Here is a 20,420-nt window from a genome sequence, read left to right on the forward strand (position 1 = left end):
ATTAAATTTCCCGCAATGCGTGTTTCAACTGATTCTTTGATAATGGAGTCCCAAAAAGTTGTTGCAGTGGCCAAAATCGAAGTTTTGTCGTACTCCATTAAATGTCCGTTAGAAATACAATGTTCCGCCACTGCAGACTTACTGAGTTGCAGTAGGCGAGTGCAACGTTGATGTTCTGTACAGCGCTCTTCCACTGTACGCGTTGTCTGTCCTATATAGGCCATACCACACTGACACGGTATTTTGTAAATTCCCGCCTTCCACAGTAACAAATCATTTCAGCGATCCCAGCAAATCAGAAATCTTAGAAGGCGGACGAAAAATCACTTTCACATGAAAATTGTTAAGAATCCTTACTATCTTGAAGGAGATGTTTCCGACAAAGGGAAGAAAAGCTAAGGACTTGGCTGGCGCGTTCTCCTCTTTATCTACCATATACGGAACTCTGCTGATTTTATCAACAGACTGGGGGCTCTCCACTTAAGTAGATCGGATATTCTAGTGAGTTTTGATGTAGTTTCCCTTTTCACAAAACTATCTCTTGCGAATTACTTGATTCTAATAGGTCAACAGTTTGAATCGGACGTTACTGCTTAGTTTCGGTATACTCTTTTCTCAACTTATTTTATGTTTAACCAGGAATATTTTGAACAGTTTGACGGTGTCGCTATAGGCAGCCCTCTGTTTTCTCTGGTAGGCTAACCTTTTTATGGAGGATTATGAGGAGAGAGCACTTGAATCAGCGGTTTGTAAACCAACTGTTTTTTGGAGATACGTCGATGACACTTTCATAGTGTGGCCCCACGGAGAAGAAAAGTTAATAGGATTTTTCATCATCTTAACTCCATCCTTGAGAATATTCAATTTACGATGGAACTAGAGAAAGATGGCTGCCTTCCATTCCTGGATGTTTTGGTTAAACGGAAGAGTGACGGCACTGTGGGACATTCTGTCTCTCGCAAATCCACACACATTGATTTGTTTTCGCATTCTTCAAGTTGCCATCACCCATCCCATACCATGAGTGTGCTTAAAACCCTTGTACACAGGGCACACACGGTGTCGGATGCAGAGAATTTGCCTAAGGAACTGGCACATTTGAGGACAATGTTCAGAGACAGTGGGTACTCGACCCGGCAAATTAAGAGGGCCATCTCAACTAGAGCCAGGAACAGGGAAGTGGATAAAGAGGAGAACGCGCCAGCCAAGTCCCTAGCTTTTCTTCCCTTTGTCGGAAATATCTACTTCAAGATAGCAAGGATTCTTAATAATTTTCATGTGAAAGTGATATTTCATCCGCCTTCCAAGATTTCTGTTTTGCTGGGATCGGTGAAAGATGATTTGTTACTGCGGACGGCGGGAATTTACAAAATACTGTGTCAATGTGGTATGGCCTATATAGGACAGACAACGCGTACAGTGGAAGAGCGTTGTACGGAACATCAACGCTGCACTCGCCTACCGCAACCCAGTAAGTCTGCAGTTGCGGAACATTGTATTTCTAAGGGACATTCAATGGAGTACGACAAAACTTCGGTTTTGGCCACTGCAACAACTTTTTGGGACTCCATTATCAAACAATCGGTTGAAATACGCATTGCGGGAAATTTAATGGCCCCTGACAGTGGTTACCAATTGAATAACGCATGGAATCCCGTCATCTCCGAAATTTGCTCGAGGCGAAGACGCCAGAAGACTTTGATAGCTGCGGCCAGCGACAATACCGATGGCAGCTGAGTACTGCAGTTCCACCAGCGAGGGCGCTGCCGCTGGGCGGTGTGTCCCTTCTGTCTCCGCGACTGCAACGCATGCGCGGCAGTACTATCAGCGCACTGTATAAGCTGGATCGGAGAACGTGTTCGTCAGTCCTCGTTCGACTCACCTGAAGATGGCTGGCAGTTGTCCAGCCGAAATATCGTGCAATGAAGTTTATGACGACCGGCTGCAAGCCCGAAATCTTTTTGAACATCCTGAATTTTGTCTGCAACTCGCCGTAAGAGGTTCTTTCGAGCCTCTCTTCCATCTAAATGTAAACTGATTTCCAGCTAAGTAAGTTTTCACTTTTATTGCTTATTGTTGTCAATATTTTCGACGTGTGCGAAAATTGACTCAGGGTGCGATATTCATCACATTTTAGAGCTGAAGGTGTCTTTGGTATTTGGATTCTGAGGGGCTTGTACCATTGATGGTCAATAGCAGGAATATTCACACCATGAACAACTCAAAATTTTGCGAAGCCGGAGGAAAATGTTAAATACATAAACAACGAAATGGGTATCCCATGAAAGCTGCGGTGAGATGCTGTAGTGCAGAGCAGCATCTCGACCGCACTGTGAGGCAGCAGAGCGGCTGGCAGGGGGCGCGGCGCACGCACCGTGGCGGCCGGCGTAGGCGATGGTGCCGCCGTCCTCGCGGCGCCAGGTGACGGCGGGCTCGGGGTGGCCCGTGGCGCGGCACGACAGCGTCACGTCCTGCGACTCGCGCACCACCACCTCCGACGGCGCCGAGTGCTCCTCCAGCGTCGGCGACACTGCAACAGCCGAGCACGCAATCTGCTTTAAACTCGGCGGACACGGACCAGCTTTCACGTCTCTCCGACTCTGCGAGGAATCAGAACTTCTGAATTACTCCTTTATTTAGAAATACACGTCACAGAATCTCTAACGTCGATCAGTTGTACAATTTTGGAACACGTATTATGTTCGAGTACAATGACTTTTCGTCCACGAGACTCAGAGGGCCATAGACACCGCTTCCCAGGTAGATGCCGTGTTTTTTGACTTCCGCAAGGCGTTTGATACGGTTCACCACAGTCGTTTAATGAACAAAGTAAGAGCAAATGGACTATCAGACAATTGTGTGGTTGGATTGAAGAGTTCTTAGATAACAGAACGCAGCATTTCATTCTCAATGGAGAGAAGTCTTCCGAAGTAAGAGTGATTTCAGGTGTGTCACAGGGGAGTGTCGTAGGACCGTTGCTATTCACAATATACATAAATGACCTTGTGGAAAACATCGGAAGTTCACTGAGCTTTTTGGAGATGATGCTGTGGTATATCGAGAGGTTGTAACAATGGAAAATTGTACTGAAATGCAGGAAGATCTGCAACGAATTGACGCATGGTGCAGGAAATGGCAATTGAATCTCAATGTAGACAAGTATAATGTGCTGCGAATACATAGAAAGAAAGATCCTTTATTATTTAGCTAAAATATAGCAGGTCAGCAACTAGAAGCAGTTAATCCCATAAATTATCTGAGGTAGGCATTAGGAGTGATTTAAAATGAAATGACCATATAAAATTAATCGTCGGTAAAGCAGATGCAAGACTGAGATTCATTGAAAGAACCCTAAGGAAATGCAGTACGAAAACAAAGGAAGTAGGTTACAGTACACTTGTTCGCCCACTACTTGAATACTGTTCACCAGTGTGGGATCCGTACTAGTTAATGTTAAGAGGAAGCCAGTCTCTTTGATACCAAGTGATAGCGTCTGTGTTAAAAATTTTGTAGATGGATGACGGGGGCAGGATAAAGTAATGTAAGATTTGTGCGCACAGCTGAGATCCTGCGTTTTGTGACGCTGGTCGCCTTGCTCGTTAGTAATCAGCAGGCCAAGCAAATATTTCGGGTATGCATTTCACAGACTAAGTATTTCAGTATCAGCTACCACCGGGGAACATAAATTGTTTAAGTCTGCTGAGGAAGTGCTTACTTACGAAAGGTTTCGTATAAAGATTAGAGGACTAGCTCATAAGTGCTTCGAAACTCGTCACAAACCCTGTAATCAGACTCGGGTGCTCTTTTAAGCTCCGCAGGAAGTAAAAAATAATTGCATTTCGAGGTGTATTGTGATAGTCTTCATATGACGACACAGTGCTGGAATCCAGAGATTGTCCATTGTCATGGAGAAGGAGTTCATTTGCATTTTAGTGGTGACGAACACGCTGAAACTGTTTCTTTCGTTTCCTGAAATGCACAATGAGGGAAAACATCAAACTGAAATACCCCTTCCGAGTGTCAGGAGACCGTCGCCTTGACTTAACCTGCTGAAGGTGTCAATTTGAACTTTTCTGTGCAGGAAAGGTGGCACGCGGGAGATCGGACAGGCTTGCACGAAGTTGTTACAATGACGACAAGCGCCTCGCCTGATGACTCACTGAGCTTTTCTTCAGTTCTAGGCCTCTGTAGGCATTCCGCAAGCGCCTATGAACATCTGCAATTCTCTAGTTTTCCACCAAAAGAAACACGGCTCTCTGCTTGGAACGCACTTCCGTTGCAGACGCCACTTTGAAGGCTGTGTATAGCGCCGCCACCAATTGCAACTTCATGAATCTATAGGGGCTGAAGCAGGAATATTCCACGACGCCCCACAACAAATTCTACAGTGTTTCAACCGAAATTGGCAGAGAAAAATGTGTTGTATTACTTATCGTACAGCCGTCGTATATCAATTTTCAGTGTGTCCAGATCACCAGATCAAAAAGACAAACATTTTTGTAATGACTAAACCGTCTGTTTCCCATGGGGGCCCCCAGCACTCCTCAGCAACGTCAATAAGTAATGGAACATATTCTTGCTGGGATGCTGGTTTGAGTCCGGCGTGGCATACCATTGGTGAGATCATCAAGTCAGCCCTGGTCTCAGTTGTCCCACATTTCAATGACATTCTACGTAAGTCGCGCAGAGTAGGTGGTCCTTGTCGACGCTGTTCACGACATCAATACGATGAGCACACGAGTTATCATCCAACAAGATAAAATTTTCGGCAAAATCACAGCGATACCACTGGTAGAGGAATCTCGTCTCCGTATCATAGAGTAGTGAGATTGCCATCAAGAAACACAAGAAGTGACCGTGGACCTATGTAAGGCCAGAGGTTCACCCCGCCACCACCTTGGGGCACATGTGAGAACACAGTGTTGGAGACATTCGATATTACCCGGCTGTCTCCAAACTCGTTGTCTGTGATTACCAGAGCACAGATATAAGATTCGTCGAAAACATCCAACGCCAGACCTGGGGCGTCTATTATACATGACTTCTTGTCAGTCTATAACATTGCCCACTGTGTTATGGTGTTTAACGTGGTCCTCGCTATGGTCTTCAGGAACGAAGAGTCGCTTCATTCGATCGTCTCATGATATTTTTATGCGGTAAATGACATCTTGTAACCTTTTCGAATGCCAAATTCAGTTCTGGTGCATTCAGCCCATGCATCCATTGTCTCAATGGTCGTAGATATCGAACGTAGACAGCCAGTGCGGTGTGAGTCTTCAACACTGCCTGCCAACTGGAACCGATTCCATATCCCCGCCACGTCACTTTGACTCTGGTGCACACGTCGAGCAACTTGCATGGTTGACAAGTCTTCTGCACGTAACGTGATGATGCGGAGCCTATCTCGGTCACTAATGTCCTTCGTGGCATGACGGATATTCAATCTACTCTTACACAGACGTTTCAAAGGCGTCACTAGCACTTTACTTTCAACTGAAATGCTGCAATCGATGTGAGTGCGGCGTTGTGCCCGTCGGTACAACAGAGTCGGTAGTGACCCCTCAATCGGTACAGGACCTGTCACATTAGCAACGCACACGTACAACATATCGAGCTGACGCCCAACTTTTGCTGATGTGTGTGTGTATTCAAACAGCTAATGGCTTTGTCATAGTGGTAGCACAGGTTCCCAAAATAGCACCGAAGTTAACTTCGTGTCGCGCTTGGATGAGTGACCGTCCGGGTCTGCCCAGCGTTGTTGGCAAGTGAGGTGCACTCATTCTTTGTGAGGCGATTGAGCACCTAGTTCATTGAGAAGTAGAGGCTCCAGTCACAAAAACTGACTACGTCCGGGAAAACGGTGTGTTGACCACACGCCCCTGCACATCAGCATCCAGTGATGCCTCTCGGTTGAGGCTGATACAGTGGTCAGTCGGTACCATTGGGCCTTCCGAGGCCTGTTGGGACGGAGAGTACATTGAAACAAAAAGGTTGCATTCCAGCTTCCCGGCAGTGAGTCACAATCATTAAACATATTCAACTTCGGTTCTAACAGCCGATGATGCTCCAACACCTCAAAGGAGGCAGTAAACAAACGTCTAATAACAAACTGTGGACTTCACACATGGTTTGCAAGTTATCAGCACTTAACTGCATCTGCATAAATAAGGCAGGAGTAACGCCATCTGCATGCTGGATATCAGGAAAGATTACGCGGAAATTTGAATAATAGCAGTTTGTGAAAAAGTAAATAATTTAGATGGAGAAGTAATTGTGGTAAATGTGCAAATGGGCAAAATTATCTTTGGATATTATTATTTAATAAACAGGACACAATCAATAATGAAACCAGTGTTAGGAGTAATAAAGGACGAGCTGTTACAAGGAAAATGAACTCTGTTCTGTGGAACAAAAAATGAGAACAACTGAGAAGAGGATTCATAAGACAATTCCCCAGAGTGTACTTTTGTACGGAGCAGACGCCTCGGACGTTATCAAAACATAATGGATTACTTAGGACGAAGACGAAGCTCACGCTGTACTAGGATGGACAGGATAAGAAATAAAGTAATCCGACAAAGGATGAAAACGGATAGGTATATTTGTGACGACATCCAACAGAAACAGCTGATGTGGTTTTGATCTTAGTGTAGAACGAATGAAGAGAGAATACCACACAGGAAGCTGCGACGGCTACAGTCCCAGCGAGAGAAAATGGGGTCGCCCACGACGCAACTGACAGATGATGTGGAAGAGGCAATGTAACGGAGGAAAATGTGCGTTGAGGAAAGTCAAAACGGCTACTCGGGGCAGAGAGGCGGTGCCAGAGAGAAGACGAAAAAGGTAGTTTGTGAGAAGATGTGTATTGCTCCATAAGAAGGAGAAACGTTTATCATCAGGTGTAGTAATTAGAAAGTAGCAGAAACATGGTTTATCGAGAGTACGGTATATCATTCCACATTGATGCTGCTCGTCTTGTTGGCGATAACACGACTCTTATATGAATATGGAATCGATGTGTTTAAGAATGCTGTACCAGGCCCTAAGGACAAGCGCCCGAGAAAGCTCAAAGTTCGCAGACCCTTGTCGTTGATGGTAAAACCTTGTGAGCAGTTAAGCCACATTGTATTCCTCTTCAAACTTTTTAAATGCTCAACGCTTTGTTTCGTCTGCTTGGATCTTCTTCAGGATTCCATTCGGGTCACAGGATAGCTCAACGCTCGAGAGACCGTGTCACATTCACTTACTCTTATATTGTCAGTGTGGTTTCTGAATAAGTTGTAACATTTTGCTCCCTGTATTTTACCCTTCCTACCCACAGAATTTCAAAGAATGTATTCCAGTCAACATTTCCAGAAGCTTTAGAAGTCTACAAGTGCTATGAACATACATTTACCATTCTTGAAACAATCTTCTAAGGTAAGTAGTATGGTCAGTACTGAATCGCTTGTTCATACATTTCTTCGGAGTCCAAACTGGTCTCCATCGAGGTAGGCTTCTGTAAGTTTTTTCAATTCTTCTGTAAATTATTCGTTTCGATATTTAGCAATTATTAGTTATTAAACAGGTAGTATGAAAAAACAACATCTGTGAGCATCTGCTTTCTTTGGAAATAGAATTACTACATTCTTCTTAAGGTGTGAGGATATTTCCTGCACAACGGGTGAAATAGTTTCGTCATAGCTGACTCCCCAAGATCAATAATTCTTACATAATGTCACCTAATCCAGGGGATCTTGTTATGACTTAGATTTTTCAGTGCTGTGTCCAATTCTTCCCGCAATACCACATCCTCATACATTTCATCATTCCTTTTTCTATATTGTCTTCTTACCTTCCGTTGTGTAGTTCCTCTATATGTTCCTTCCATCTTTTGGCTTTCCCTTTTTTCCTTAGTAATGGTTTTCCATCCGAGTTCTTACTATTCACAGAGCTTTTCTACGAATATCACTCTCTCTATATATGTTATTTTCGTTTGGGCGGTCTCAGTCTTCCCCCTGCTACTTCAGACTTGCATTTGTCCTCTTGCCATTCCTTTTTAGCCATTTTTACTTCCTGTGATCTCATGTTTTAGACGTTTGTATTCGCTTTTGTCTGCTTCATTTTTGCTTTTTATTCTTCTTCTTTCACCACTTAAACTCAATATCTCTTGTGATAACTAAGAGTTTCTACCACGTCTTTTTTTTTCTTTTTTCCCCTTTGCTGCCTTCGAATTTAATTTCTCACTGTGACCCATTCGTCTTCAGCTCTATTCCCTTCTCACGGAAACCCTCAACAATCTGTGCCACTTTCGATTTCACTTTCATAATATCCTACCTCTCTGCAGCTTCTTCAGTTTAGCCCGCATCTCGTGGTCGTGCGGGCGTTCTCGCTTCCCACGCCCGGGTTCCCGGGTTCGATTCCAGGCGGGGTCAGGGATTTTCTCTGCCTCGTGATGGCTGGGTGTTTTGTGCTGTCCTTAGGTTAGTTAGGTTTAAGTAGTTCTAAGTTCTAGGGGACTGATGACCATAGATGTTAAGTCCCATAGTGCTCAGAGCCATTTGAGCAATCTTCAGTTTAAATCTGCAGTTCATAACAAATAAATTGTGACCTGCCCTTGAAAATATCTTACAATAAAATTTCAAATCTACCTGCGAAACCTCTGTCGTAACATTACAAGATGAGTCTGAAATCTTTCATCGTCTCCAAGTCTCCTCCATGTACGCAGTGATCTTACATAATTAATAAATCATGTGTTTGCAATGATTAAGCCATCCTCTATGGATAATTCTACCAGATAGGTTGCTCTTTTATTCTTCCCCCCCCCCCCCCAAATCAATTATCCTAACACTTTCCCTTGTCTTACTTTTCCTAGTATGCAATTACAATCTCCCATCACTATTATCTGAATGGTACATTAGTCCATACTAATGTAAAATTGTAAGTACCAGTCGTCGTTCTCATATTTCTGTAATGCAAGAGCTTTCTAATTTGTGTTAAAATCTATTCTTGACTTTTCATACTTTTCTAATGTAAGCTATGATGTTCATTGTCCTTAGGCCACCTTCTGAAGAAGACAAATTTAAATTTGTTGAAACCTAGGTAAAGAATTCTTTATCCATTGCAACTGGTCGGCTGTTTATAATTTTATTATCTGAATAATTTATTTTATATCGTCATAGAGCCTGTCAATCTGTTCACTACTGTTGTGTGCGTTGGCTACGATAGTGCGTTCACTATGTCATTCATAGTAGCTTACCCATATCTTGAGCCGGCCGCTGTGACCGAGCGGCTCTAGGCGCTTCAGTCCGGAACCGCGCTGCTGCTACGGTCACAGGTTCGAATCCTGCCTCGGGCATGGATGTGTGTGATGTCCTTAGGTTAGTTAGGTTTAAATAGTTCTAAGTCTAGAGGACTGATGACCTCAGATGTTAGGTCCCATAGTGTTTAGAGCCATTGGAACCATTTTTCATATACTCTGTTTTCTTATTCATTGATGTACCTGCTCCTACATTACACCTGCACCATCAAAAAAGGTTTGCATCACCCCAGTTCCCAGAACTCCTGAAGATAGACGTTGACTGTGGATATTGTATCACAGACACAGTTCCTTTGACTGTTCAGACATGCCACTAAACCCGCCCAAACATGTAAACAACCATGCATGGGCAGCGCCTTTTAGACGAAGGGGGTCCGACAGCCGATCACTGCCAGTCATTCCACCAGGAAGGAGGTACACAGCTCGTATTGTCTGTAGTTCAATGATGCCTAGACGGTCAATACTGCGGTTCGATGGCGTCCGCATTGTTACTTTGTGATAGGAAGAGCTCTCAACAAGGGAAGTGTGCAGATGTCTCGGAGTGAACTTAAGCGGTGTTGTTCGGACATGGAGGAAAGTCAGAGCGACAGGAATTGTCGATGACATGCCTCGCTCAGACCGCCCAAGGACGTCTCCTGCAGTGGATGACCGCTGCCTCTGGATTATGACTCGGAGGAACACTGACAGCAGCGCCACCAACTTGAATAATGTTTTTCGTGCAGCCACAGGGCGTCGTGTTACGACTCAAACTGTGCGCAATAGGCTGCATGATGCGCAACTTCATTCACGACGTCCATGGCGACGTCCATCACGACACAATGCAGCGCGGTAGCGATGGGCCCAACAACATGCCGAATGGACTGCTCAGTATTGGCATGCCTTCGACCAGACAATCGTCGGAGACGTGTTTGGAGGCAACCCTGTCAGACTGAACGCCTTAGACACACTGTCCAGCAAGTGCAGCAAGGTGGAGGTTCCCTGCTGGTTTGGGGTGGCATTATGTCAGGCCGACATACGCCGCTGGTGGTCGTGGAAGGCGCCGAAACGGCTGTACAATACGTGAATGCCATCCTCCGACCGACAGTGCAGCCATATCGGCAGCATATTAGTAATGCATTCGTGCCTCTTCATGCAAATCTTCACGATAACGACATCGCCCAACTAGAATGGCCAGTATGTTCTCCAGACATGAACCCTATCAAACATGCCTGTGATAGATTGAAAAGGGCTGTTTATGCACGACGTGACCCACCGGGATCTCCTCCGAATCGCCATTGAGGAGTGTGACAATCTGTACCAACAGTGCCTTGATGAACTTGTGTACGCTACGACTAATACAGGCATGCATCAATACGACAGGACGTGCTATTGGGTCTCAAGGTACCGGTGTCTACAGCAATCTAGACCACTATCTCTGAAGGTCTCGCTATATGGTGGTACAACATGCAATGTGTGGTTTTCGTGAGCAATAAAAAGGGCGGAAATGATGTTTATGTTGATTTCTATTCCAGTTTTCTGTAAAGGTTCCGGAACTCTCGGAACCGAGGTGATGCAAATCTTTTTGGGATGTGTGTATTTGATTTTATATTTATAACCTCGTACTGACCTGCCAATAAGTCGTGTTCTTCCTGCCACCGCACTTCACTAATTATCACAATATCTAACTTCAACCTATCCCATTACATTTTTAAATTCTCTCATTTACTTCATGATTGAGCGGTCAGACATTCCATACTTCGACCCGTAGAATGCCAGTTTTTTCCCTGATGGTGACATCCTCCTGATTAATCCCTTTACGGAGATCGGATTGGAGGGCTATTGTACCTCTGGAACATTTTAACCAAGAGGTTTCGATCATCTTTTAACCATACCTGAGCTCGAGAGACATAACGGATTTAGCTTACCCTTGATTTCAGCTGTTCACATTGGCAGCACAGCAAGGCCTAGTTGGCTAATGTTACAAGGCCATGACTTAAATGTTGTTGTATCCTCCACCACCTTCTTGAATCATAGAGCCTGATAAAACTGTTAGCGGAATTTCCTAATAAATTTTGATTATAATTTTTTTCTGCTGGACGGATGCTACCTTCCATCTATTACTCTCTTTCGTTACTCGTTTCTCTTCGAGAAACCTTACAGCCGTAACAGTCTGTTCCACACACCTGAATCTGCCATACAATATATTTATCTGCTGCTGGCCTCACTTCTTCCCAGATGCTTTGAGAGCTTTTCTGAAACCTGCCTCTTGATCTAGAAAGGATTTCTCATGGACTTTTTCTACAAATGCATTATCTTCTAATTCCAAACTTAATCTTTCCACTTTCCAGTCCAAATACAGTTTTATTTCTAGGTCACTATTAGATACCATGGAAGACGTTTTGTTGAAAAGACATTCCTCCGCCTGCACCAATCGACTTCTAATAGATTTCATTTTTCACAAACGGTTTGCAACCTTGTGTTTGGTGTAAAAATGTTCTTCTACTGTGGCGCCCATCTCGCTTTTAATATTAAGCAAGTCGCCATTCTTCTTTCTTTTTCATCATCGTCGTCAACATAGCCTCTATTGTAAGTGCCATATTCACTTTATTCAACAGGTCTTCTACATCTCCCACACATTTGCCGGAAGAAATTTATTTGTCAATAAACCTTAATGTTGGTATAATTTATCACTACAGTTTTAATTACCTTGTGAAAAGTTCTACAGTTAATTCACTCATTGTTAGAAATAAAAGCAACAGAAGTGGAAGTAAACTACAACTCTCGCTTGGACAATTCTTAATTTCGTATTTCAGACGGACTGCCGATTGAAACAAAGACCAGCACAATTAGAAAAAATAACTGTCTTTAATCTACAGTCGCACTTCTATTTTGCACATTTGCATCTGGTTTCGGCACTAAGTACCGTCATCAGACTACCCCCCCTGCAAACAGTCGTCAATCTCGCTTGTTGACTTAATTCGATTTCTTTTTCTCTTTCACAGGCATTAATCACACTTTGGAAGTTGTTCATTGCACTTATACTTTCTTTGTCTTAGGGTTTTGAACATCTCATCCTATTTTACTTCTTGAAAAGGCTTTCTCTAAATGGAAGATGGTATTCGACTATCTCTTTTTTTCTATTTTTTTCCGAAGTCAGAGTTGCACCTGTCGTACCTTTTCTGAATCCGATTTTCCTCAGAAACTCTTCAACTTTTCTTTCTGTCCCTGGATAATTATATTATTCTGGTGGCCAGTTCTGTCTGATGTCAGACTGATCGATCTGTAGTTTCAGATTCATCTGATCAGGTCGTGCATCTCAGATGATTACAGTAATTCTGAAATTGTTCTTTGACTCGACTTTTTAGGGCACCCTTCATTTTTTTATGCTTTTCATTTCGGAGACTGGTTTGATGCAGGTATCCTCTCCACGCTAGGCTGACATGTGCAAGTATTTTCTTATCTGTACCCTACAGCTATTTGAACCTCCTTGCTGTATTCAAGTCTTGGTCTTCTATGCTACTGTTAACGCCGACGCGTCCCCCATAACCAAACTAAATATTCGACTATGCATCTATATGTGCCATATGAACACATTTCTTCACTTAGTCGTGTTATAAGTTTCCTTTCTCGCTGGTTCGATCCATCCATCTTAAGCGTTCTTCTCTAGTACCACATTTCGAAAACTTCTATTCTCTTTTAAATGTTTATCGTACAGGTTGAACTTCCATATAATCGATGTACTCGAGGAAAAATTTTTCACAATTCTTGAATCTATATTTTATGTTAACATGTTTTCCTTTCTCTGAGTAGCTTTTCTTGGTGTTGTCACTTGCATTTAATACATCTCTAATTATACTGTCGTCAGTTATTTTGCTGGCTATCTTTTATTAATTCCGTCAGCTTTACTTGATTTGATTCCATTATCCTACCCCTATTTAAATTTAGACAACAGGCTATTAAAAACGCTACACCAAGAAGAAATGCAGATGATAAACGGGTATTCATTGGACAAATAATTATACTAGAACTGACATGTGATTACATTTTCACTCAATTTGGGTGCAGAGATCCTGAGAAATCAATACAAATAACAACCACCTCGGGCCGTAATAACGGTCTTGACACGCCTGGGCGTTGAGTCAAACAGAGCTTGGATGGCGTGTACAGGTACAGCTGCCCATGCAGCTAGTAGTGACTGGCTTATTGTGACGAGCCAGTTGCTCAGCCACCATTGACCAGACGTTTTCAATTGGTGAGAGATCCGGAGAATGTGCTTGCCAGGGCAGCAGTCGAACATTTTCTGTATACAGTAAGGCCCGTACAGGACCTGCAACACGCTGTCGTGCATTATCCTGCTGAAATGTAGGGTTTCGCAGGGATCGAATAAAGGGTAGAGCCACAGGTCGTAATACATCTGAAATGTAACGTCCACTGTTCAAAGTGCCGTGAGTGCGAACAAGAGGTGACAGAGACGTGTAAACAATGACTAATGACACCCCATATCATGACGCCAGGTGATACGCCAGTATGGCGATGACGAATACACGCTTCCAATGTGCGTTCACAGCGATGACTCCGCACACGGATGCGACCATCGTGATGCTGTAAACAGAACCGGGATTCTTCCGAAAAAATGACATTCTGCCATTCGTGCGCCCAGGTTCGTCGTTGAGTATACCATCGCAGGCGCTCCTGTCTGTGATGCAGCGTCAAGGGTAACCGCAGCCATGGTTGGGATCCAGCACGGCGTTCCGTATTGCCCCTCTAAACCCACCGATTCCATGTTCTGCTAATAGTCATTGGATCTCGACCAACGCGAGCAGCAATGTCGCGATACGATAAACCGCAATCGCGATAAGCTACAATCCGACCTTTATCAAAGTCGGAAACGTGATGGTACGCATTTCTCCTCCTTACACGAGGCATCACAACAACGTTTCACCAGGCAATGCCAGCCAATTGCTGTTTGTGTATGAGAAATCGGTTGCAAACTTTCCTCATGTCAGCACGTTGTAGGCGTCGCCATCGGCGTCAACCTTGTGTGAATGCTCCGAAAAGCTAATCATTTGCATATCACAGCATCTTCTTCCTGTCGGTAAAATTCCGCGTCTGTAGCACGTCATCTTACTGGTGTAGCAATTTTAATGGCCAGTAGTGTATTAATTTCTGTGGTAAAATCTGATCACATTAATTCAGCACATGTTTCTTCCAGATTAAACTCTTTCCTCCATCAGATTTTTGGGCAAATCTTTAATTTGTTAGTGCATTGTTCAGTATGTTAGAACTACTTTTGGAAATTAACAATTAACAAGTGTTGATTAATTAATTATTCATCAAGGAGAATTAAATTTACTAACTATAAAACTATGTATTGCATTAGCAATCAGTAACAGTATAGGAAGAAGTGTGCACGTTTCAGGACAGAAGTTAAGGTACAAAGTTTATTTATTTTTAAAAATATGTGTGGGAAATTTGATTGCAGTAACTTATTTTTTTAAAACATTCCACACAAACATTAAAAACTGCCCATTGCATTAGTAATTGTTTCAGGACGACTGTTCTTTATAATTATATCTCTTATTGAGACAGATTTGGCTCCTTTGCGCTTCCTGCGAAATCATTTTTACGAAACCTATAGTACTGGTTTGTTATACCATCGGTTACACATCAGTGTTTCCTTGTTTCACTATTCCTAAGGTAGCTTGTACCGCTCTAATTGTTTGTTTATTTACTACATTCCACCCTGTTAAAAATGCCCCAATTATTATTTTGCTTACATAAAATGCATTTTATCCCATTCTCATCCACATTTTGCTTACCTCAAATATAGTGGTAGTATGCCCTTTGTTTATTTATTTTCATTTAAATCTACAGGTCAGCACTGTTAACATTTGAACTCATAGCTGTACTTTTCAGTCGCTAAAGATCGTATTGCATGGATAAATCATGAGGCGGCCTGTATCTAGCAATGGGTGTCACATGCTTGATGGTCATACTGACACTGGATTCCAAACATTTTTCTTACCATGGCTGAATCTACGTGATATCTCCCAAACCGTTCAAATATACCACCTCTTAGGGTCCACCTTCGTACCTGAGAGGTTAGCGTGGATGTTTGCCAAAAGGAGGACTGGAGTTAGATTCTCGGTACTAAAAGGGATTTTTCCTGGAGTACTGTAACGGTATGCTCTCAGCCTCGTGATGCCAATTTGGTAGCTACTTGACCCAGCAGTAGAGGCTCTAGGTCACGAACACTGACAAAGGCCGGGAGAGCAGCCTGCTGTCCCCGCGTCCCTCCATACCGCATCCAACGACGCCATTCGCAGAGAAAAACGCGGCGATCGGTCCTACCAATGCGCCCGACATGGCCTATGAACGGAGTTTACATTTTTATATTGTGATAGTGGTAGATAGTATGCGCAGTAACGAGCTCTGATCTATCACAGAAATCTGTAATTACGTATTCTGTTCTTCAGTAACACTCCCTTCCTCTATCTTATTGCTCGCAATATCATGTGATACGAAATTTCTTTCGTCATAAACATAATTTATCAGTGTTGTGTGTAAGTAGGAATATTGTTTGAAAGCTCCATGATATCAAATTGCATAGCCATGCTTGACGTCCATTTTAACGTAACGTAATCCAGCTAGGGTTTTTGTGTATCTCCTGCATTTTTCCAAAAGTTCTATTTCCTTTCCCGATTTTTTGGACAGTGAATTTGATACTAAAAATTGAAATTCATTGCGGAAATGAAGGAGTTTCCCTATTCTCTAATTTCTGTTTGCGAGCCCGCATTCTCCCCCACCTCCACTTTTATTAGTTCTCCAACGATAGCGTTGTAGCCCCTTATCACTTTTACAGTTTTATCTCATTTTATGTACTGAATTACTCGTTCAATTTGTTTATATACTCTATCATATTTTCTGCCTGTGTTGCAGGCATGCGTACGTCTTGTATAGTTGTTGCCGTTATTTTTATTGTTATGAGCATAAGATTTCATAGTACCCTTTTGTTTACGATGAAACCTACTCCCGTTTTTCTGACATTGTTTTTATTAGCATACGTTCATTTGATCAACATCTTTATATTCTTTGCATTTCACCCTTACTATATCCAGTGTCGGCCAATGCACTTCCCTCTAAAGATTTTCTAGCTTTAATTTTGAAAGTCGTCAGTTGTAGACACCAAAACATGTTAAGTATTCATGTACACATTCCCCACATACTTCCAATAAAACAGTAACCATTACAGAACTAAAAAAGATTGTTGCGATTGTACACACACACATACACTTTTAACAATAGTCAACACGTATCAATATGCAGGGTACGTCTCATAGAAACTGCAGCCGCTCTTCCATCTGCTAGGGTAGCTATATGTTTTGTTGGGTTAAACAAAGCCATGTCTTAAGCAAGTTGGTTAAACTTTGAAATTAGCCAGCCAATCGTTTTTCTTGGGGCAGAGAGACGGTTAGAGTGGGCCGTATGGCTTGTGGCCAAAGAGACGGTCTTTTCTTCTCTTCCGTTTGCTGTCGTGAACAGACTCTGCATTCGTACCTAGCTGTTTAGTGTTAGACATTTTTTCTTTTGAAATTGGAATGGACAAATTGAAGTAACATCGTTCTGAATTTTGGTGACATGGTTGCTTCTTTGCTCTGTATCTGCATTACGTGGGACATCACTTTTATTCATGCGAAATACTCTGCAGTCGTATTTCTCCTGGGCAATGTTAGTTCCTGGATCAAGTTTACAGCATCGCTACAACATACGGAAATCGGTATCCAATTTCTGGTTATCTGCGACTACATGTTGCTTATTACATTGCTTTTTCATTCACTGAAAAACATTGTGACTGTGTATGTATGGTTCTCGGGCGAGATGTTGGATGTCATCGTGAAATTTCCACAATATTTCACCTGCGCTTTAGACTGATATCTGTAGGTGCGGCGAAAATGCTGTTAAAGCTGTGACCGAAGCCGACTATACTGAAGCTCCAAAAAACTGGACTGGCATGCCTATTCAAATACAGAGATATGTAAAGAGGCAGAGTACGGCGCTGCGATCTGCAACGCCTTTATAAGATAACAAGTGTCTGGCGTAGTTGTTAGATCGGTTACTGCTACTACAATGGCAGGTTACCAAGATTTAAATGAGTTTGAACATTTATAGTCTGCGCACGAGCGATGGTACACAGCATCTCCGAGGAAGCGATGAACTGGGAATTTTCCCGTACGTCCATTTCACGAGTGTACCGTGAATATCAGGAATCCTGTAAAACATCAAATCTACGACTTCGCTGCTGCCGGAAAAAGATCCTGCAAAAAAGTGACCAACGACGACTGAAGGTAATCCTTCAACGTGACATAAGTGCAACCCTTCTGCAAATTTTTGCAATTTCAATGCTGGGTCATCGATATGTGTCAGCGTGTGAACCATTCAAGGAAACATCATTGATATGGGCTTTCGGAGCCAAAGGCCCACGCGTGCACCCTTGATGACTGCACGACAAAGTTTTACTCCTCACCTGGGTCCGTCAACAACGACATTGGACTATTGATGACTGGAAACATGTTGCCTGGTCGGACGAATATCGTTTCAAATTGCATCGAGCGGATGGACGTGTACGGATGTGGAGACAACCTCATGAATCTGTGGACCCTGCATGTAAACATGGGACTGTTCAAGCTGGTGGAGGCTCTGTAATGCTGTGGGGCGTTTGTAGTTCGAGTTATATGGGACCCCTGATACGTCTAGATATGACTCTGATAGGTGACACGTACGTAAGCATCCTGTCTGATCCCTTGCATCCATTCATGTTCACTGTTCATTCCGACGGTCTTGGGAAATTCCAGCAGGACAATGTGACATCCCACACGTCCACAAGTGCCACAGAGTAGCTCCAAGAACACTGTTCTGAGTTTAAACATATCCGCTGGCCATCAAGCTCCCCAGACATGAACCTTGCAACGTTCTGTTAAGTAGAGGTCTCCTCCCCCCTCCCTTCCCCCCTACCTCGTCGTACTCTTACGGATTTATGGACAGCCTTGCAGGATTCATGGTGTAAGTTCCCTAGAGCACTGCTTCAGACATTAGTCGAGTCCATTAACGTCATGTTGCGGCACTTCCGCGTGCTTGCGGGGCCCTACACGACACTAGGCAGAGGTGTTGCTTCGAAAATAGGAAGATTACTAACGATCTTAAAAACATCTTCCGTCCATCAACGAAGCTCAGAGCTCTTTTAGTCCCAGTAAAAGATAATCTTTTCTTAAGAAGGCCTGGTGTCTATAAATTACCTGTAGCTGCGGGACAAACCATTCGCACCGTGAAGGACAGATACGTCGAACACTGACGACACACACGTGGGGACCAGCCAGAGAAATCTGCAGCGGTGAAGCATTGTCTCAGTACAGGACACAATATGGACTACAAAAACCCGAAAAATCTCACTTCTGGGTCTTCGTACTGGAACAGCGCTATCAAAGAAGCAGAGGAACTTCGCAGCTCGGTTAATCTGCTAAATAAGGATACAGGACACCAACTTAGCACAGCATGAGATCCAGACCCGGCCATGCTAAAATCACAGTGACCACAAAGAGGAACTGTTGTTGGTACAAGGGATGATGCTGCGGTGGCGACGTAGAAATTCCGATTACAACGGTGAGGAGAGGCACACGCCAGGGCAGACACGTATATTATCTGCAGGGGATTCACGACAGGGGGCTATGGGCAATCCGAGGGCAGCATTCAGAATGATTGACAGCCTCCGCCCTTGCATCGACGCTGTTGGTTCATCGTCCAGAAGGTGGCGCAACTGTCTCTCTCTCGCTACCGATCGCGATATCTGCGCTGTTGGTCACTGAATTCGGCGCGTTCACGCCTGAGCGACTTTTTCTTAGACCGACATAAGTAGGAGGCTACGGTGACAGCCTCAGTAGTGCGTTCGCCACACCTGAAGATGCCTGTCAATTACGCTGATGAAATATTGTGTAAATTTCACAACGACTTCCGACATCTCATCCGAGAGCCGTATCTGCAATAATATGGCTGTTTCTACGAAACCAGGATAATTTTCTGTTGTCTTCTGAAAATGTGTAGTCGACTGAAGGGCACTCGTATGTAAGACATGAGATTTTGTATCCATTTCCTGCACTATATATACTTTCCTACACAATATAAACATTTTCAGACGGTATCAAATACTGGCGAAGTTATTTTTCATTCCTCTATTCTTTATTAAAATCCTCCATCACTTAAGAATTTATTTCGTAAAAGAAATACGTTAGATTTCATCGTATTCAAAGAAAAGACAGAATAAACTGCCCTCAGCAGAGATGACCCGTTCTTATTTTTAAATGTGATAACATGTTGCAGTGGATCCTCAAGGCACGAGTTCGTAGCGACGAAGACGTCGACATTAGTGTTTGATTAACACACATAGAGAGTATCTACGTTAGATCTCTTTTACGTCTTACTGTCACAATATATGTTGATTTATCTTATGTCAAATCTCCATTTCATTATTCCGTGGCGCTGTGAGAAAGTTCACAGTCGCTACAAAAAAGTTAGTCACATCGCGTTTCTATTCACTTATGGCTTAGATTTTACACAAAGGGAAATGTTTCAGAGCATTAAAACCGGAGCCATAGCACCCTATTTAAAGCAGTGGCAGGCTTCCACCATTTCACACGTATTTCAATATTTTACTCTGTGTTAACTCCACTCTGACAGGTGCCTCTCACCTATATGAATTACGGACTTATCCGGAATATTTTGAACAAATGGGAGATCATTATGACAGTTTCAGTAACAGGCCACATGTCCAGTGGATTCACATTATGGATCTTTATTTCATTTGTTTTCCTTGCATTTCGCATCCTCATATCGATCATTAAGCGTGATTCCTCCACCCTTAGGGCATTTTTACACTAGAAAGGCATGAAATTTTTCCTGAACCTTCACCTGCTCTGCCGTTCTCATTTCACATGGCATTACAAGTCTTCTATCACCTTTGCTACAGATCTTTATTCAAAAACTAAGCAATGTCTTGGGGGTCGAACCTGGGGCGCATAACGTTTGAATTTGTAGGCAAACACACCTACACCTATATCAGTAATTTATGTCAGTAAAATTATTATGCCGGAAT

General features: G+C 43.2%; 1 protein-coding gene across 1 annotated transcript in view; it reads right to left on the reverse strand.

Moving 5' to 3' along the window:
• Positions 1 to 20,420, reverse strand: part of LOC126121660 (lachesin-like) — a 1,053,745-nt gene that overhangs the window by 62,261 nt on the left and 971,064 nt on the right. Inside the window, exon 6 of the mRNA XM_049915085.1 lies at positions 2,375 to 2,530. Coding sequence (XP_049771042.1) covers positions 2,375 to 2,530 — 156 coding nt within the window. The remainder of the gene's footprint in view (positions 1 to 2,374; positions 2,531 to 20,420) is intronic.

The sequence above is a fragment of the Schistocerca cancellata genome, chromosome 1 (genome assembly GCF_023864275.1).
Source record: "Schistocerca cancellata isolate TAMUIC-IGC-003103 chromosome 1, iqSchCanc2.1, whole genome shotgun sequence".
NCBI lineage: Eukaryota > Metazoa > Arthropoda > Insecta > Orthoptera > Acrididae > Schistocerca > Schistocerca cancellata.